The sequence below is a fragment of the Lissotriton vulgaris genome, chromosome 2_1 (genome assembly GCF_964263255.1).
Source record: "Lissotriton vulgaris chromosome 2_1, aLisVul1.2, whole genome shotgun sequence".
NCBI classification, from domain to species: domain Eukaryota; kingdom Metazoa; phylum Chordata; class Amphibia; order Caudata; family Salamandridae; genus Lissotriton; species Lissotriton vulgaris.
The window spans coordinates 470,578,750-470,597,050 of NC_141687.1; the positions used below are offsets into that span (position 1 = coordinate 470,578,750).

At 44.9% G+C, this 18,301-nt stretch overlaps 2 protein-coding genes across 2 annotated transcripts in view; one reads left to right on the plus strand and one right to left on the minus strand.

The window, feature by feature from the left end:
• The window catches only part of GLS (glutaminase), an 811,930-nt gene that overhangs the window by 632,094 nt on the left and 161,535 nt on the right, over positions 1 to 18,301 (plus strand). The window lies entirely within an intron of this gene.
• Positions 11,036 to 13,359, minus strand: LOC147730618 (GPI-N-acetylgalactosamine transferase PGAP4-like). The gene has a single exon (XM_086958424.1). The coding sequence runs from the start codon at positions 12,251 to 12,253 to the stop codon at positions 11,036 to 11,038; it is 1,218 nt and encodes a 405-aa protein (XP_086814550.1). The 5' UTR covers positions 12,254 to 13,359.

An 18,301-nucleotide genomic window follows, 5' to 3' on the forward strand; every position in this document is an offset into this window, starting at 1 on the left:
TTTGGGTGCACTTAACTACTCACAATTTATAATAATTTGTTGCGCGTGGACAGAATACGGTGTCACAGGCGGGACACCCATCGAACGAAGCGCTGTGTACAGAGTTCATTACTCCCCCCTCCAGTTGATGTTGGCACAGCATTCAAACCAACAGTCCCGATTCCAACGGAATACTCACATTTTGTTAAGCTGTCAATGCTTGATTTTGACTGTCTCACTCCCGAAATTGCCTCTGCATCTATAGCAGTCAATGGGAGGAATAGGTTTCTCCCAGTATTTTTTTTCCAATTCTCCCACTTTCCTGTGTTCAAATGTAGGCATGTGTGGCACAGTCAGGTTACCAGGCAACATTCAGACTCACGGTCTTTAAAAGAAAACTGGTTTGGTTGGGGGTTCGTGTAAATGTTAACTCTTGTGCACCGAGTCGGAAACCTTTCTAGGAGCCTAACCGCCTTAGAGTGTTTTTCGAGATAAGGGAGGAGAGGCAGAAGACAGTAGTTCAGTGGGTAGATGATTGATTGGTGCCTGCCACTTGCAGTATGAATGAAAGATGCTGCCGTTTTGACATTCTCTGCCCGTCTATCATTACAAACCTGTCCCCAGTGCAAATCTACCTTTTGAGAAATTGACGGAGAATTAGCAGATCCTACAGGATCGAGTTGGATTCAGAAGCCTAATCCTGGACGTATCTTCGTTCCTGTGGTACATTCTAGAAATCAATTGGAACCCTAGAAAACTTGCCAGTACTCAATGAGTCAGCTGCTCGCACTACTATATTGGAATAGTGTTCATGTTTACCCTCGAGCTACCCTCCTCAACGGAGGCTCACAATTTAGGGCATATAAACAAAGTTAGTGCTGACAGAAAGCACCTTTATTTCAGCACTACTTCCTATAGGAAGGATACCGTGTGAAAAAAAGGAGCAGTGAGTTTAACTCTGCTAAGCTTTAATACAACAGCTATATTTTGTATTCCCCCTCCCAAGAATAGTGCATCTTCCAGGTTTGGGTATAGACCTAAAACAGCATGTGGATGCAAATGTTGCTGCTGTTGAAATATACAGGCTAAATTTTAAATTAACTCTTAAGCTCCTTGCATGCCTGTGGTGAGTGGGGTCCATTCTCCAACACTATCCAAAGGGTCAGGGACAGGCATTAAAACGGGGAAACCATGGCACCCCTTTCAAACAGGTTCCGGCTTTCAGGTTACATAACCTTTTACCTGAAAGGTCTGTGTCTAGTGGTGCGTAAACTGCAGTGAAATTATCCTGTAGCTGGGCTGAATGTACCAACATCCTCCGACCAATGAGACTAATCTCTGCTTTTTGTTTGCCTGGTTCATCATATTTGTAAACTAGTTCTGCTCGTGATACCAGTACATGCCTTATTTCAACCTGTGCTTAAACCAAAGAAAAGGAGGGGTTTGGCCCTGTAGGAAAGAGGGTAGGTTGGGCCTTTAAATACTACAGAAAGGGGAAATTTACCTATGCCTCTAAAACTGATTGAAGCAATTAATGCATCACAAAGGGTAAACCACGGTTTATTAGTTCACCCAGACATTCGATTTATGTCATTTACTTTTTGAATTTGTAAAACATTAAACATTTGAAGACAGAAAGAGAACATTATCAACTTCACATTAAGCCACACATCATTGTTGAAACTGAAAAAACATAATATATACAATTAATGTGTGGGGGGGATAAACATACAGTACAAATGTGCATTCAGAAATTTTTTAAATTATTATTAAACAGTCGCCAAAAACAGTACAAAAAGAATTTTGATTGACCCATCCATTGAATTGTAGGGGGTTAACCTCAAGTCAAATAACTTTATTTCGATTCCATAAAGGAGTCATAAAAGTATACACTAATATAAAATACATAGATTGTCATAAAAACCACAATACATATTTGCATATTAAGGATTTACAATACATTAAAAATAACCTTAATCATGTATATGGAAAGAACATAAAGTGCAAAGTTAATTTCATCAACAGGCCAACAGAAGAAACATTTGTGGATAGTTTACTTTGGGTAGAAGTCGTGTAAGTCCCAGACGGATATGGGGCCGTCTTCTTTTTGGGGTGTGTAGGATCGTAGAAGGGGAACAATGTTCCTATGTCTAAATTTTACTAGGACCAGATCCCCACTAATATCTTTGGTTAGAGACCCTAGCCAGCCCACCCTTCTAACACTCATGATACCTCCGTCATGATTGGGTGCAAGTGGTCTGTTTTTGAAAAGCCAGAATATGACCTTGTTTAGAAGTTCCTGACGGCTTTCAAATTTCCCATGGCAGGGTGCCGGTATTCCTGATAAAACAAGAACAAATGGGGCAGCTTCAGGGGGCAAGTGTATTGGTGCTGCTCTACATGGATCCGCTCTGGCAGCAGTATGTCTATTAAACCCAAGTTTAGGAGCGGCTTTGGTTATAACAGGTTTTTTAGGAAGCTGTGGAGAAGTTTGGGCGTGTTTGCTTAGGTCAATAGGCAGGGAACCTTTTGTGGTAGTGAATATGTCAGAACCATTCGGTATTGCCTTCTTGGGGATGGACGGAGAAATAGTTGTAGTATTTATCTCTTTTGTTATAGAGATAGCCGGAGGGGCTCTTTCCCCGGTAGATGGATCATTAGTAAGTGGTGGGAGGTTGGCTAAAATGATCCTCTCAATGCCCGTTATTCTATCACCCAGGGCATGAATGTTTCCTATCAGTGGTGATACGATAGAATTAAACAATAACTCTATCTTAGACAGTAGAAGTACTTGGTCTACATAGGTCCCACTCTCCGCCGTGTTTAAGGGGGGGTTGGTGACTGGCGATATAGGACCAGCGCACGATTTTGGTGTGTTTAAATGATTTCCACTTTCAATCCTAATTGGGGAAAAAATGCTGTTGCTTTTAACAGGGGATGGGGATGCCACTGGGGCATACTTAGTGCCGCATAAAGAATTTATTTCCTCCCAAAAAGATAAATTCTGGGAACTAGCAGGGTTCAATGGGGGAGATTGCCTGATGTCTATCAGTTGTCGCGACTCGTTCACGTCTTCACAAAGAGTAGATAGTGATCGATTGGTCACAGTGAAGTTCAGGGTCCCCTGGCCTGGGTCAAGTATTAGAGAAGATTTCTTATTGGACCCCTTACGTGCCATAGTGCAACCTCGTAAAAACCGCTTTCAGGAAAAAGATACACTGACCAGGGAGTAGTGAGGGTGTAGTTCAAGCAATGTACAACCTCTGGTTGAGATACCAAGGGGGGTGGCCCGTCCCGTCCCGTCCTACTCGGTCCTATGAGGGCCTTAGAGGGCCCGCCCTTTGCCCGGGCTTATCCCCGTGCTTACACCCGCGTGCGTCTCGCGGGACTGGAACGATATGTGGATTATTAGGACAAAGAGGCGGGCTGGCCGGGGAAGAGTACCAGCTGTTGATGATAAGAGGGAATGCTGGTACTCGTAGTCCCTGGCCGCCGCACCCGCCGATTCCCCACAGCAAAACAATGTCAGTAAGGATGTCCCCCACAGAGGAGCAATGTCAGGAATAGCAATCCAGTTGGGCACGTATTTTTCCTTTGGACCTTCCCCTGGTCCCTGTCACGGCAAGCCTCGAGCTGCGAGTCGCCCCCGCGAAGCGGGGGCGCCGAGAAGTTAATGCAAAAGGCAGCAAGGTGGAGGCCACTAGAGGAGGGCAGTCCGCAAAAATAATACGTAAAGTCCACTCACCAACAAACTTCCTTTTCTTCCCGCACTTTGCCACAGGGGGGCAGGGATAAAGCAAAGCAGCAAGGGGAGATGGGAGACGTAGTCCACTCTGCACCGCAGTCACCACACAACAGCTTTTATCATTACGAGCAAAAAGCTAGAAATCTCGAAAATCGGCGTCTGCAGAGAATAAGCAAATGTCTGATCCAAAACGCGCTGCAGTGTCAGTAGAGAAAACCAAGTCCCTTAGGGCGTGAAAAGCATGCTGCCATCATTGTGAGGAGGAACACCGTCTTCAGAATTGACAACTCATGTCCGCACCCGTTGAGTCCGTCACTCGTTGGAGCCGCCAAATCTATCACCTCCTGCAAGAGCCCCCGCATCACAGGATCTCCCGTGATTGTCCCTTGAATGCCTCAAGGAGAAGTTCCACAACGGCCCGGCAACGCAGAAGGCCGCCAGTGCAGCTGCAGCCACCCGCAGGTCTGTCCCTCGTTAGAGCCGCCGAATCTATCAGCATCGCAAGAACCCCCGCATCGCAGGGTGTCCCGAGAATGTCCCGTGAATGCCTCGAAGAAAAGCTCAACAACGGCCCAGCAACACATATAGCCGCCAGTGCGGCTGCAGCCGCCCACAGGTAGACGCCATCGCACTCGTGGTGGGAGGAGGAGCGAGAGAACGGGCCAAAGGATGAGTCCCCGCCGAAGATTCGAGGATTACTTAAATGCACAGCTTCTTGTAGTTGTAAACTACACTATGGATAACGTAGGTTGTGTTCAGTGAGCTAAGTCTGGTTAACCAAGCGTTAGTCCACTGATTCTATTGAAAAACTGATGTCAATGTGTCCTGAGATGGCAGTATTATATATGGCGCAGTATGAAGAAAGATTCATTTATAACAATCATCCATTTTCTGGCCATATAAATCAATGGTTAAGATACATTGACGACGTCTGGCTCCTGTGGCAGGGGAGCCAGACTGAGCTCGACCATTTTCATTATTGACTTGACTCAAGACACATTGACATCAGTTTTTCAATAGAATCTAGTAAAAGCAAAATGACTTTCCTTGACATCACAGTAGGGGTTCGCGATGAGAATCTTACAGCAACTTTACACAAAAAAGCAACTGACAGAAACACCATCCTCCATTATAAAAGCTCGCATCCACAATGCCTGAAAGAAAATCTTCCTTTAGGACAAATGTTGAGAATAAGGCGAAACTGCACCGATCTGGCAGATTCTGAACAGCATGCAACACATTTTTGTGCGGAAATGGCGAAAAGGGGTTACCCAAAAAAACTTTTGAATCATTCAAAGAAACGCGCTAGATTCACCCAACAGGGAAAATCTCCTTCAAAAAAAGGAAAAAGGTGAACTCCACAAACTGGTGTGTGTTACAACCTTCGGGTCACACACTAACCAATTTAAACGCATCATTTTGAATAATTAGCACCTATTGGAAAATTTAGAACATCCGTTGGAAAAACCCATTTTCGCCATGCGCAAAAATATGAGCATTGGCGAACAATTGATAAAAGCAGACAGCTACATTCCTAAACAGAGAAGTGATTTGATAACACAGTGGAATTTAAAACCTATATGCGGGCACCGCAAGTGTGGCAATTGTGTTTCATGTTCAACCACACTAGAAGGTAATGTGTTTGACCATGACGGGGTCAAATGGAAGCATGAGATGTTTACGAATTGCAGGACCAAGAATGTTATCTATGCCGTGGTATGTCCCTGCAATAGAGTGTATATTGGCAAAACTTGTCAATCAGTAAATGTACGTATCACACAACATCGTTCAAGAATCAAGAAAAAAGTAGTATCTGCACCCATTGTTGAACATTTTCTGAGCAACAACCATGGGGGAAATGATTTTAAGTGGACAGTTCTGTCATGGGTTGATCCTAAACATCAATCACCAAATATTGAGGCTGCACTTTTGCGCAAAGAGGCATATCTCATCATGAGATTCAACAGTGTAAATAATGGCCTTAATTGTCTGAGTGAGGTAAATAGGATATAATTCCTTCTCACTGTTTAACAAAATCCCAATGTCGATTTTTTATTCCCTTAAAATAACTACAATTCCCATAATCCATAGCTGGCACACTGCATGCTTGTTGACACGTTTGATTGGTTGGTCGTGTCATGTGACGAAACTGTGGACTGTTTAACCACAAACCGCTACAGAACGCGGCTGCTCCTAACCGCTGGCGTCAGATACTGACAGCGCATCAAGGTGGTCAACTTATGGTAAGACTCGTTTGCCCCGCACCTTAGCACAGACGTGTGCTCTGTTTTTAAACAGCAAGCCGAATTGAACCGCATACGTTAATTTCTTTCAGGACCGAGTTTTGGATATGCAATAGAGGTTACTTCCTCCCGCTCCTGACGGTTTCAGACAAAGAAAATAGACCGCGTCAGGTGTGCCGGCTTTCGTTAAGAGGCTCTGTGTTTTAGAATTCAGTGTAGACTCAGTCCTTTTTCCATTAACAACGGGACAAATCACTGAATTCCCGCGTTGTTTTTTGTTTAGGATAAGATTCATACGGACACTTGAGAAAAATCGACACCTCTTGCAATCCTCCAAACAAGAAAGCCATTTTCCCGTTTTTTTGTCTTTGTGGCTTTTAATTGTATAAGGCAGTGCCCGATTGTAAATTTTGCATAAACATAATTTTTGCAGATTTACAAAGGATACACGACATTGGGATTGGAATTCATTTACTGGCTCCTTGGAGCTCCACTCGGACGTACTAAAATCAAAGGTAAAATCAGCGAACATTCACTCCGCCCACACAACTGGGGGCAGTCTCCATTCTTGATTCAATATACCTAAACGATATTCTCACTCTCCTGCAGGTTGACACCCACGTTTCTTGATGACATTCTCAAAAGATTCTTACAAAGACCAGGAAAATTCTGGTCTCATAAGGTATGCTGCATCTTTTGATGCGTTTCTATAAAAATAATCTTGACTCAATGAGAGGAGGACTCTAAAAATATTCCCCTTTATATTTTCCTTAAACAGTTCCTGTGGATACATTTACCCGCCCTGAAGAGAGTCCTGTGACTAATGCAATAGGACTCGAAACGCGTCGGCATTAAGTTGTTTTTGTTTGCGTAAATTTCACTATCTGTAGTTTGTGAAAATCTCACTATCGGCATTTTTGTACATTCCTGGTGTCAAATAATATGAATTTCAGTAACATTGTGACAGGAATGTTGGGTGGTTGTAAATAAGGTTAACCCCCTACAATTCAATGGATGGGTCAATCAAAATTCTTTTTGTACTGTTTTTGGCGACTGTTTAATAATAATTAAAAAAAATTCTGAATGCACATTTGTACTGTATGTTTATCCCCCCACACATTAATTGTATATATTATGTTTTTTCAGTTTCAACAATGATGTACGGCTTAATGTGAAGTTGATAATGTTCTCTTTCTGTCTTCAAATGTTTAATGTTTTACAAATTCAAAAAGTAAATGACATAAATCGAATGTCTGGGTGAACTAATAAACAGTGGTTTACCCTTTGTGATGCATTAATTGCTTCAATCAGTTTTAGAGGCATAGGTAAATTTCCCCTTTCTGTATTATTTCAACCTGTATCATTATACCTGGCAAATACGGAAGCAGCCTTTATTAACTGGTTCCATCGCCATACTACACCTGCTTGGAAGCTTGGTTACTCAGATGCCCATTGATGTTTTTGCACTGTGTGAGCTAGGTTAGGTGGGTGCTCCTTTCTCAGGCACAACCTATTTTTTGGGTGTTTTGTTTTTCGGTGCCAGGGCTAGCGTTTAACCTTTACACTTCTGCCACCAATTTCCAATCCTAAAGCAATACTCCGGAAGTGGAAACATTTTATGATTAAACTGTGGTGAGGCAGAAAAATGTTTAGAAATATGCTTTTCACTTTGAACTAAGTCTACCTGTATTTCAGGAAGTTACCGGTGACTCTGCTATACAACCCTTTCTGGTAGTGGTTACAGTGTAGAAATGGACCTTTATGAAGTTGATCATTCTCTTGTTTGCAGTTATAGGTTGCTAGATCCAGCTAGCAAGTTGAGTGTGCCCACACATTTAAATAGTTCTGGTACTACCCTTGGTTAGCGCATACAAACAAACTATAATTTAATACCTTTTGCACTGAGGGTCAGAGCTAAAATTATTAAAATAATATAATCTTGTAGTGTGGAACGCCCTCCTTTACGGCACGAAACGAATGCTAATTTTTATTTCCGTAATACCTGCGAAGAGAAAAAGTGTGATAAAAAGTATCGCCAGGCCAGGTGGTTAGGGGAGAGACAATATTTGAAGATACATTAACATGTTGAACAACAACACCTAGCACTAAAATTCATGGACCTTATTTAAAACAAGCATTAGCAATGCAATAGGTCTCGCATTTATGCAAGTTTAAGCTATTGGCATTTATGTAAATGTAAATTTGTAAATGTAAATTGATACTTGTATAGCACACTACTCACCCGCAAGGGTCTCAAGGCGCTTGTACGAATACAGCTGTGGAACCCATCCTGGCTTTCCCTGTGAGGCGTCCACTCCTGGGCACCCCCAAGGCGGAGGCCAGGCATCCTTAGCGTTGTCGGGCCGTTGTGGAGATTAAGCAAGCTATTGCCCAGAGTTGCAGTGTGGGACTCCATGATTGGAATAGGCACCAAGGAGAAAATTATCAGGTCCATGGAATTTTGAGCCCAAGACCCGCCGAGGCGGGGAATTGAACCCTGGTCCCTGGCTAGACCTCTGCATCGGGGTCTGCCGCTCTAATCATTGAGCCACACTTCTCCATATAATGACAATGCCTTTTATTTATGTTTTAAAAACGAAAACAAATATACAAGGCATTGTCATTTGCAATGTCAATAGCTCAAACTCCCATAAATGCGAGACCTTTTGCATTGCAAATGTTTGTTCTTCTATCTCGTTAGAGTGGGTGGTATGTGCTATAACTCATAGGCTAATGCAAGGCCAAATTTAAGTAACACGTATTTACTACATCTTGATGATATCTAATCTATTGCTGTTTGGTAATTAACCAGCAGATCTTGAGCACAAGGCAAAGGGCAATTACATTAAAATAAAACAATATGGGCAAACACTTAAAGGGTCTGGATTTGTGGACAACACTCCTTGGTGAAATGCATGTGCACTGCTCATCGGACTCCTCTACATAAATATGTAAGCAGTGAAGAACTAGCCGAGAGTAAATTAATATATCAAAGTCATTGCCAACAACCCCTTTTTAGACAGCTTTAGCTGGTTTGTCAGATTCATATTTCTCTTTAAAAAAATAAAAACAATATTAATAATTATAAATAAACGACATAAAAACACAAATACATATTCAGGGGGGCTTTAAATCAGTGGTCTTCGCCCACTGGACTTTTTTCACATTTTGCTTCCACTCACATTATGGGGCAATGGGTTAAAGCACTTCAGCCCTTCTCCACCCGCCCCCTCTGCCAGTGGCGTTATTTTGTTTATGGATCTATGCTCATTTGCATATCTGCTATAAAAAAAAAGTTCACTTTGGCGCTAGGGCTGGGGTTCCAAAGCCTCTTAATTTGGCTTAAATGCTTGTTTTAGATTTCAGATAATATATATTTTCTTTGACAATGTTTTGGGAGAGCCTGGCAGCTCCCCCCATTCTGCTACCAGGCCACTCTTTTCCCGTGTTGCCTCTTGTGGGGCTGCTCTTCCATGACAGGCACTGCTTTTTATTGGCAGCTGTCTTTGAATGGTTGCCAGGTCTTGTGGTAATTTATTTTCATTTTATTAATCATCCACCTGTCCTGAACTAAGCATTAGGACAGGGCGGGGCCTGCTGAGTGACAGCAGCCGGGGGGAGGGTGGGCTTTCTGAAGACAGCTGAGTTAGACCCAAGCCTCTAGTGTTCTGGGGTGTGCCGAGAAAGGCCACTCCCTCCAATACTGGTGCTGCTCTCATGCTGGTTAACAGCATGAGAGCAGCGCCAGTATTGGTTAGGGGAGCTGTTGAGGGTTCTGCACTAGAGGCAGAGAGGAAGAAACCGGACTGGAGCGCAGAGGACGTTTGTCAGCTCAGTGCCTATTTCTTTCTTTTATTTGTTTAATGTGTTTAGTCAACCACCCACCACACGTTTGCCCACCTCACCAGTATCTTGTGCTGCCAGCCGGGACTGTTTGACATCCTTTAGCAATGCTTTACCGGTCCAGGAGTGCCAATGCACAGTTTCTAAAAGCGTTGGCTATCTTGAAACAGTCAAGCAATGAGGACGTATGCCAAAATACATTAAAACCCCCCGTTTGCACAAGCATTAGCGTAGCCAATAGCTCTGACATGTGTCAGCATATTAAAGGCCTGACCTATTGGATTTGCCAATACTGTTTTGAATATGAAACTGTAGCTCTTTGCTTTTGGTCATTGAGGTGAAAAATGTGGATCCCTATTCGACTCCAGTACTCAAAGGGGACGCTTGAAGTAATCACTGGGTTGGATTTTTTTTTTAAACCACCTTTTGGTTTCTGACAATCTAATCCACACTTGGCAGGACCACAACAATGCAGTCTATTGTGGCCACCCTATGCATATGGACGTTTCGGGTGTGAGGTCAGCTCCCACCTTCCACTGGCATCTTGCTATTCAGGAAAACTTGAAATACACGTTGATGCTAGCCAAGTAGCCAAAAAAACAGTGTAAACACATGCTATATATCACTCTCTTCCACTGCTCTTTGTACAGCCTTCAAAAGGCAGGGTACCAGTTTGTATTAAAGCACTATCTTTTGGAAACAGCATTCACACCTCTTCCCTGCATCAATTGTCATCTACTTTGGCAATATTTTAGTGATAATTTGAAGCTTCTGTTTTTGTTTTTTTAAGTACATACACTTTGACCTCCAGTTGCATCTCTGAAACTGGGGAATCTAAGTTTTCAAACTGTTTGGGGAACAGCTTGTTGGCTGTGAGGGGGATTCTGAAAAACAACCCCTGCCTGGAACCCGAATATAGTGTCAAACGCTTTGAAATCTGTGTCCATGATCGTGTTTTGGATGGACTCACAAGGACCTATAAATAACTTCACAGTGTGTGCTTCCTTCTTCTTCATTAAATGTCAGACCATGGCTCCACGTTCCCGATTCTTAACCCGATGAGCTACCCCCTTCCATCACCAAATGCCGCTCTCCTAGACCGAGCAGAGGCATTCATGGGAGAGGCGTGTTCTGCATTTCTAGGTACCTACAAGTTAGAGCTGGTCATGGTACATTTGTAAAGTAGCACATGGTCTAAGGCAAGTGTCACACTTGCCTCCATGATTTAAAGGCAATATCGGAGCAGCCTGGGCTCATCGAAGTCCCCTTGGAGACTGGAATAAAGCCCCACATGCTGCACCAGGTTGGGCTTCACAACAAAGGCCCACTCGCTGGAGTGACATAGGAGATAGTAGAGTGCTGTGTCCTTGGCAAACCCACGGCGGCACTCTGTCTTGGCAAAGTAGGCTAGCACCCTGCGAGCGAACTCCGAGGAATACAACATGGCGGGTGTACAGCACTCCGTGACGGGCACCACATTGTACAGCGCTGGAGACAGCCGGCGGAGCTCAAGCAGGTAGTGACGCCCAACCAGTTCAACCAGTGCCATGCTGTACAGGGCGAAAAAGATAAACGTTGGCCAACTGGATCCAGGTTTCCCAACAGTCCTTCCATAGGCCCAACTGAGGATTGTCCCAGTAAACATACCCAGGCCCACCCACTCCAGGATCCGCATGGGTTCTGGATCAATGTAGCACTGGAGTCGCTCAGGGTGAAAAAGTTTAAAGTAAAGGGCGCCTCCTAGTGGAGTTTCTGGGAAGCGCACCAGCAGCAGTTGGTTTAACACCGGAAAGATATCTGGTACAGGAACAGCATCATCCTCCACCAGAATCACATACTCCGGGTCAAAGGTCGTTAAGGTCCTCTCTAAGCAGAAGGAATAGTCCAGCTTCTCCTTCTCAAATAGATTGGTGTCCAGATTGTCCGACACTTTACTATAATGCTCGACCATGGGCATAAATTTGGCAAGCAGCATGGCGTCTTCATGCGTTCTTAGATTTGGATCCACGTTGCTGAGGAATAGCTGGTGATGCCGACAAGCATCGCCACACTCTGCAAGGAGGCGGTGTAAACGGGACACCACCTGCAGCAAATAATGGAACTCTGGCTTCCTTGCGAAGGTTACAATGGTGATCACCAGCCTCGGCTTGGCTGCAGCTGGCCGAGGGCCCTCCATTGCCAACACTGGGGAGGAAATAGCAGGTGGGTGAAAATTGGCAAAGTATTGGACAGCCTCGTGTGCATCTTCCAGGTTCAGCTGCAAGAAGTCTTGACTCCTGCGGTGCAAGTGCCATCTGCGGACATAGAAGTAGGAGTAATGGAGATGGTGGCATATCAGAGGGCCAAAAACAAGAAAGGTCAGCACTGTGAGCACCAGGAAGTGGACGGCAGTGACAAGCCAATGGCGCCCTCTATGGCTGGTATGCAGAGCCCACAGGGGCATTATCTGAGGTTAGGCCTGCTGAAGACTGGTCTCTTCAGGTGGGTCTTGCAGTTTCTCTTGCAGCAGTCAGTGAGGAGCCGGCCCATGGATCTTCAGGCATCCATCATCTCAAGCCCCTTCTCCTCTGCGCTGCCAGTCTCTTTCAGCGTTTGAGGTAGCTTCAAGGCACAGTGCCTACGGCCATTTACTACAATAAAACATTGAAACAATATTAGGGTTACAGTAATGGTATCCCAATGCCAGCTGGAAAATAAACAAAGAAAGGCGCGACAAGAAAAAAGGAGAGAGGGAGAAGAAAAAGTTTGTTGCCAAAATAAAACGGATATGAATCTATCCTCCTTGCAATGTGGTGCTAGGTGCCAAAGCTGAGTAATTGCAGTCAAATGTTCAATGCAGTGAACACACCGTAGGAAAGATTAGATATACTGGCCAGTGGGATGGTGTACTGAAAAAATAGAGCTATACATGTGGACCGCGGGAGCTAGAGGAAATAGTGAAGTACGAATCGGTGGAATTAAGGGGTACTCTCGGACCTGGCATATAAGGTTCAATAAAGGCATGGAAACACAGTGCAGTAGTTGGGCCACAGCGCAGACGTAGGGCTATGGCAATATTGTGGTCCCACCCTGGGAAGGAGCCTGAAAGTACGGAGCAATATACATGAAAATGAGCAGGACTTGCGAGGGGGCCAAAAGAACATGAAGTATGGGCAGAAGGCCTACCGGAGTGCAGAATCACTGACAAGGGTAATACCATAAATGAAACCCAAGTGTCAACTGCAGTACAATCAGGCTGAAAAGAAAGGGAGAGAATCGTAAGGTTAAGGTGGTCCGCATGGGCTATGTGGTGATGGAGGGTGGAGGGCCAGGGAGGAATACAACAGGCACTCACCAAGCAGCCGGCCTGAGCAGTCAGCAAAGGTGCAACCGGTGTATTCCGTCGGGTTTGAGTGAAACTCTGGCGGGGGTTGTGTGTTGGAGGAAGATCATTGTGGAGAGTAGACTTCACCGAATAAGGCCAATGTGGAAGAAGAAGGCCCCTGTGTTGTATCAGAGGCAGCTCGTGTCAGGGAAGAGAAGCGGGGCATTGAATGGGGTGGGAGAGAGACAACCAAAACAAATATAAAAAATCTTACCTGCCGGCCGCCATCATTACACCGTCTCTTCTGCTCCTCTCCTCTTCAATGCAAGAAGGCACAGGCTCCCAGCCTGCCCTGCGGCCAATCCTGAAATTGCTCTCATGCATGAGGGCAGCTTCGGGAAGTGCCTGAGCGCTGATGATTTGCGCTCCAGAATTGACTGGGAGCCTGCCTGTGCTTGCTCTCTCCAAACCCAACAATGCAGCTGGGATTCGAAAGAGGTTCACTGCTCATGTGGGTTTGGCCAGTCTGAGACGGACAGCCAAACCCACTTGCGCAGTGAATAGTAGTGCTCATCCTCCCCCTCCAGCCTGTCATTACCCAAGCCTTGGCACAAGTAATACAAAACAATAATAAAGCAGGTTTTAAAACTGTTTTGTTATCATTTTATTTTTCACGTTCTTTAGATGCAGGCAGGGGGGGGGGGGCGCAAAACTACTCCGCCGTAACGGAGGAGCTGCTGCTGTGCTGGAGAGGGGCAGCAATAGGCTGAGTAGTGATGAATTAGCAAGGAGGAGGGTGAAAAATGAAAAGGCTCACCACCAGGAAATCTAACCAAAACAACATAAAATGTAAATTAATATTTAAGGGAGGGGGAGCGGCCCGAGGAGATCTGAATCCTGGCAAGGCCCCTGGCCCGAATGGTTTCCCAAGAAAATTCTTTAAAAAAATTCTTCCTACAGCTGGGTCCCCACTATCGCAAGGTGGTGGAGGAGGCCAGGGAACCGGGTAGCCTGCCCAGTGACTGGAGACATGGCATTCCACAAGCCGGGCAGACCTCCTGAGCACCATGTCTCATATCGCCCTATTCCCCTTCTGAACGTCGAGGCCAAGATTTTGGTCAAGGTGTTGACGAATCGTCTCTGACCCCACATAGCCTCGTTAGTACATCCAGATCAGGCTTGGTTTATGCCCCAACGGGCGACCCGCCACAACATTCGGTGGGCGCATGTTGCAGTTGCGACTGCCCAGGGATTGGGGGGAAAGGGCTGCGCTCCCGCTAGCCGATATGGACAGGGCATTCGACTCTTTAAGTTGGGTATATCTATTTGCACTTTTGCGTAGGTTGAACATAGGACCTAGTTTCTTGTCGTACGTAAACCTGTTGTATACGGATTTAACTGCGTCGGTGTGGGTGGCGGGCTCCATCTCCTATACATTCTCTATTGGCCGGGGTACCAGGCAGGGGTGTCCGTTATCCCCCTACTTGTTCGTACTAGCAATGGAGCCCCTAGCCGCCTGGGTGCAGATTGACGCACAAGTGACCGGTCTCGAATGGGCACATGGTTTGTCTGATCGTATAGCGTTCTACGTTGACGATGTGCTGTTTTTTCACACTAATATGGATAGAACAGGACCCCAGCTGCTGCACATAATGCAGATCTTTGGGGAAACCTCGGGCCTTCACATGAACCCTTGGAAGTCTACCCTGTAGGTCTTGGGTGGTGGGGGCACAAGCAGATCCTGGGCATAGTCTGTGTAGGTGGTTCATGGGGGATTGAAATATCTGGGAGTATTCCTTTCGGATTTTCCCACCACGGCTTGGGATCGGAACTTGGCGCCTGTTTGGTATCATGTGTGTGAAGACATCAAGACCTGGTCTCCTATGCCCTTGTCTATCTTTGACCGGTCAGCCATTTTTAAGATGGTTTCGCCACCGCACCTACTGTGCCAACTGCAGAATCATCCGTACCAGATTCCCCCTAGGTGGTTCCGTCAGGTTAATGCTGCACTGGGTCAGTTTCTCTGGGATGGTGGGGCGGCAATGGTGGCGCTACAGACTTGTTTTCAGTCTACATATTGTGGGGGAATAGCGACCTCAGACTTTTTGTCTTATTATATGACCTCGCACTTGCTCGTCCTAAATAAGTGGTGGTATGGGGACAGGATGGGCCCCGCCTACATCGTCGAGCAACGGCGCATGGAAGACCACACCCTCCATACGATTCTCTACTCTGCCCCATTGAGTATGCAGTCAACCTAGTATGGTGATGACAAAAGCAATTAAGAAAATCATTTAGAGGAGAGAGGACCAATTGTCCAAGCGTTTGAGGCCAGTTTGTAGGCTGTTAACAAGCAGGGTCCATTTCAGTTCCTCTTTATTCAGTATTACAGTGATGTTGGTACCTCTAACAGGTGGCATGATGACGGTGATCACTTGCCAATAAAGGTCCTTCTCAGTTTGTCCATTAGCCAAGTGGTCCATTAGAGGTGCAGTAGCGATTTTGCATTGTTGTCGGCTTCTGTGCTGACAAATACATATGCAGATTGCCTGCATTGTCTGGCCAATGTAGATTTGATTACATAAATAACATTCATTGTATTAGTTAGAAAACTGGTGTAACACAAATCTAGTATTCCCATATAAACAAATTCCTATGTTTCAATTGTAAATTAACACACACTAATTGCTGCATTTAGAGTGTCTTACCAGTGGAGTCAAGCCCTAGAGGTCAGTCCAAGTTTAGCCAGTTCTGTTGGAAGGTAAACTAGCCTTGACAAGATGGTCTTTTATGCTTTTGTTTTTTGCGAAATGCAAACAAACGACGGCTGAGGCGCAAGTCTACAGCATTCAGGACTAGCTTGTGTTTTAGAATTATCAGAGCGTACCTGTATTCGGGTCCTTGCACAGGAACAGAAGACGACAGTTCCCAACGCCCCCTGCAGGATTCCCCAGAGTCAGTTGTTCAATAAACTGGGCTCCAGTAAACCCCACAAAGGGAAAGGGGAGTGGATAAAATAATAAAGAACAATGCACAGAAGAGACTGCACTGGACCTGTTCCTCAGCTCCTCTTGTAAGCCTGCCTGCAGACTCTATTCAGAGGAACCTGTTATGCACACAAAAAGATTTGGGAGAATACATTACACATGACCTAACTACTCTAACTTCTAACTAACTCGTATTGTTGTAATTTTTTACCTAGTTATATCCAGTGTCGAGCTTCTCTTCAATTTGCCTGTTTATGTGCCCTTATTTCTTAACGATGAATACCTGAAAGAAGCATATTCTTTACTAAATGTCCTCACCGTTCTACACTGTGTATTACCATCTACCGGAATGACATCTTACCTAGTTAAGATTCTGGACACACTGTATCTTTCTCTTCACTGTTGATAATCCCAATTACTTTTTCTTCTTTTGAACAACCTAACTACACTACCTACAAGAGCTCTTGACTAATGATGTGTTTTCACAGTTTTCAGACGGCTTACTAGAAGTGGTGACTGAAAACAACTCCGTTGAATATCTTGAAACAGTCTTGGTATTTCATTACATTGAAATTCTGCAAATCATATTCTCTTTCTCACAGTCTATAAATGGCAAGCGTTTTGAATATCCACTTATCTCAATTGAAGTCTCTTCAGTAATTCTTGAACTGCTCCCAACTGAAGAACTCGCTCTCTTTAACTCTGCTCTCCGCGGTCTTTTTGCATTCCTTCATGCGCTACCTACAGGGTGAAGGAATTCTCTCAGGAAACTGAACGTTTTACTTCAAAACGTAAACCGGGCTCTGGTATTGTCTTAGCTCCGCTCGCGTATTGCCTTCATACGCAGCGGAAAGTCTTTTTTCAAGAAAACTGGGACGCGTTCACATCAAACGTGAACCGGGCTCTGGTATTGTTTTGGCTCCGCTCACGTATTGTTTTCATACGCAGCGGAAAGGTATTTTGTTAAACTAGAATTTGGGAACTCAGGAAAAACGCAGCCTGTCAGGGAATTCAATTCAGTGAAGTGCGCAGTAATCTTCGCCCGCGCGCACCACCTGAATTCTGAACACCTGTAAATCCTTTGAACACTAGAACGCCTACAGTTGTTTCAAAGCGGCGGCCATGTTGGAATTCCGCTTCCTTATTAGAACAGTCCATTTGTTGCTCCTTGGATAAGTTTGCAAACGCAACACAGCTTCTCTGGACTCACAAACTGCTATTCTATTTGCATGACGCAAAGGAGTTCTGACAAGAATGCATTTTCCTAGTTGGTTAGAAATGGGATAGAAAGTGGTTACACAGACTTGTCGGTCAATGTTGGTTTTGGGAGTCAACAGCACATCATGGGGACAATATTATGCTCTTTTCATTGAGCATTTTGTAAGTTTACTTTGATATCCCCTGGTCATCAGTTTAGTGGAGAGTGTGTTCCCCTCCGGAAAGAAGTCCTCTTAGATAAAATGATTCCTTCTAATCTAGAGGAACTGAGAATAAGAAAGAGAGTCCCTGAGTGCCCTAGCATTGTGGTTATTATATGACAAAAGAGTTTTCCTTTCCGTAGGCTTACAATATAGCGATGTATATAGCTCGCCATCATAGGTTTTTATCAGTAGGTTCAAGAAAGGAATCTCTGATCTACTTTGTGTAAGTGTGAACTTGAGTCCACGGCAAATAGTGTTGAGCTATTCAGAATAAAGGATGTTGTGACCGAATGGGGACATGCCCTCTGGTCGAGAACTTTTTTTTATCACATTGATGCCTTCCAGTTGTGCTATATTAGTGTACAGGGACTTAACGTCCAATGTACAGAAATTACATGTATTTGGGTCAAAAGGAAGGTGTTCCACCTAATTGATCATATCCATGCTATCTCTCACATAGCATGGAGCTTTGGGTACAAAGTACTTGATAAAAAAGTCAACATAATGGTCTAAAGGCTCAAGAATAGATCCACACCGAGGAACGTGGCTTGCAGCCTCAGAAGATAGCCACAGGTTGCTAGAGCTCCGCTCTCAGTCAGCACACAGGCCCTCCAGCCATCACTATCCGAGGGCACACACACACAAGGTTACCTGGCAAACTGCAACCGCTGAGTCAGGAGACCCGTTTGAGACGTCAAGAGCGGTGGTCCCGGATCTCCAGAGGTGAAAATAGCGAGCGACCTGATTCCTCACTGCCAGCGATAAAATGGCGCTTGGCC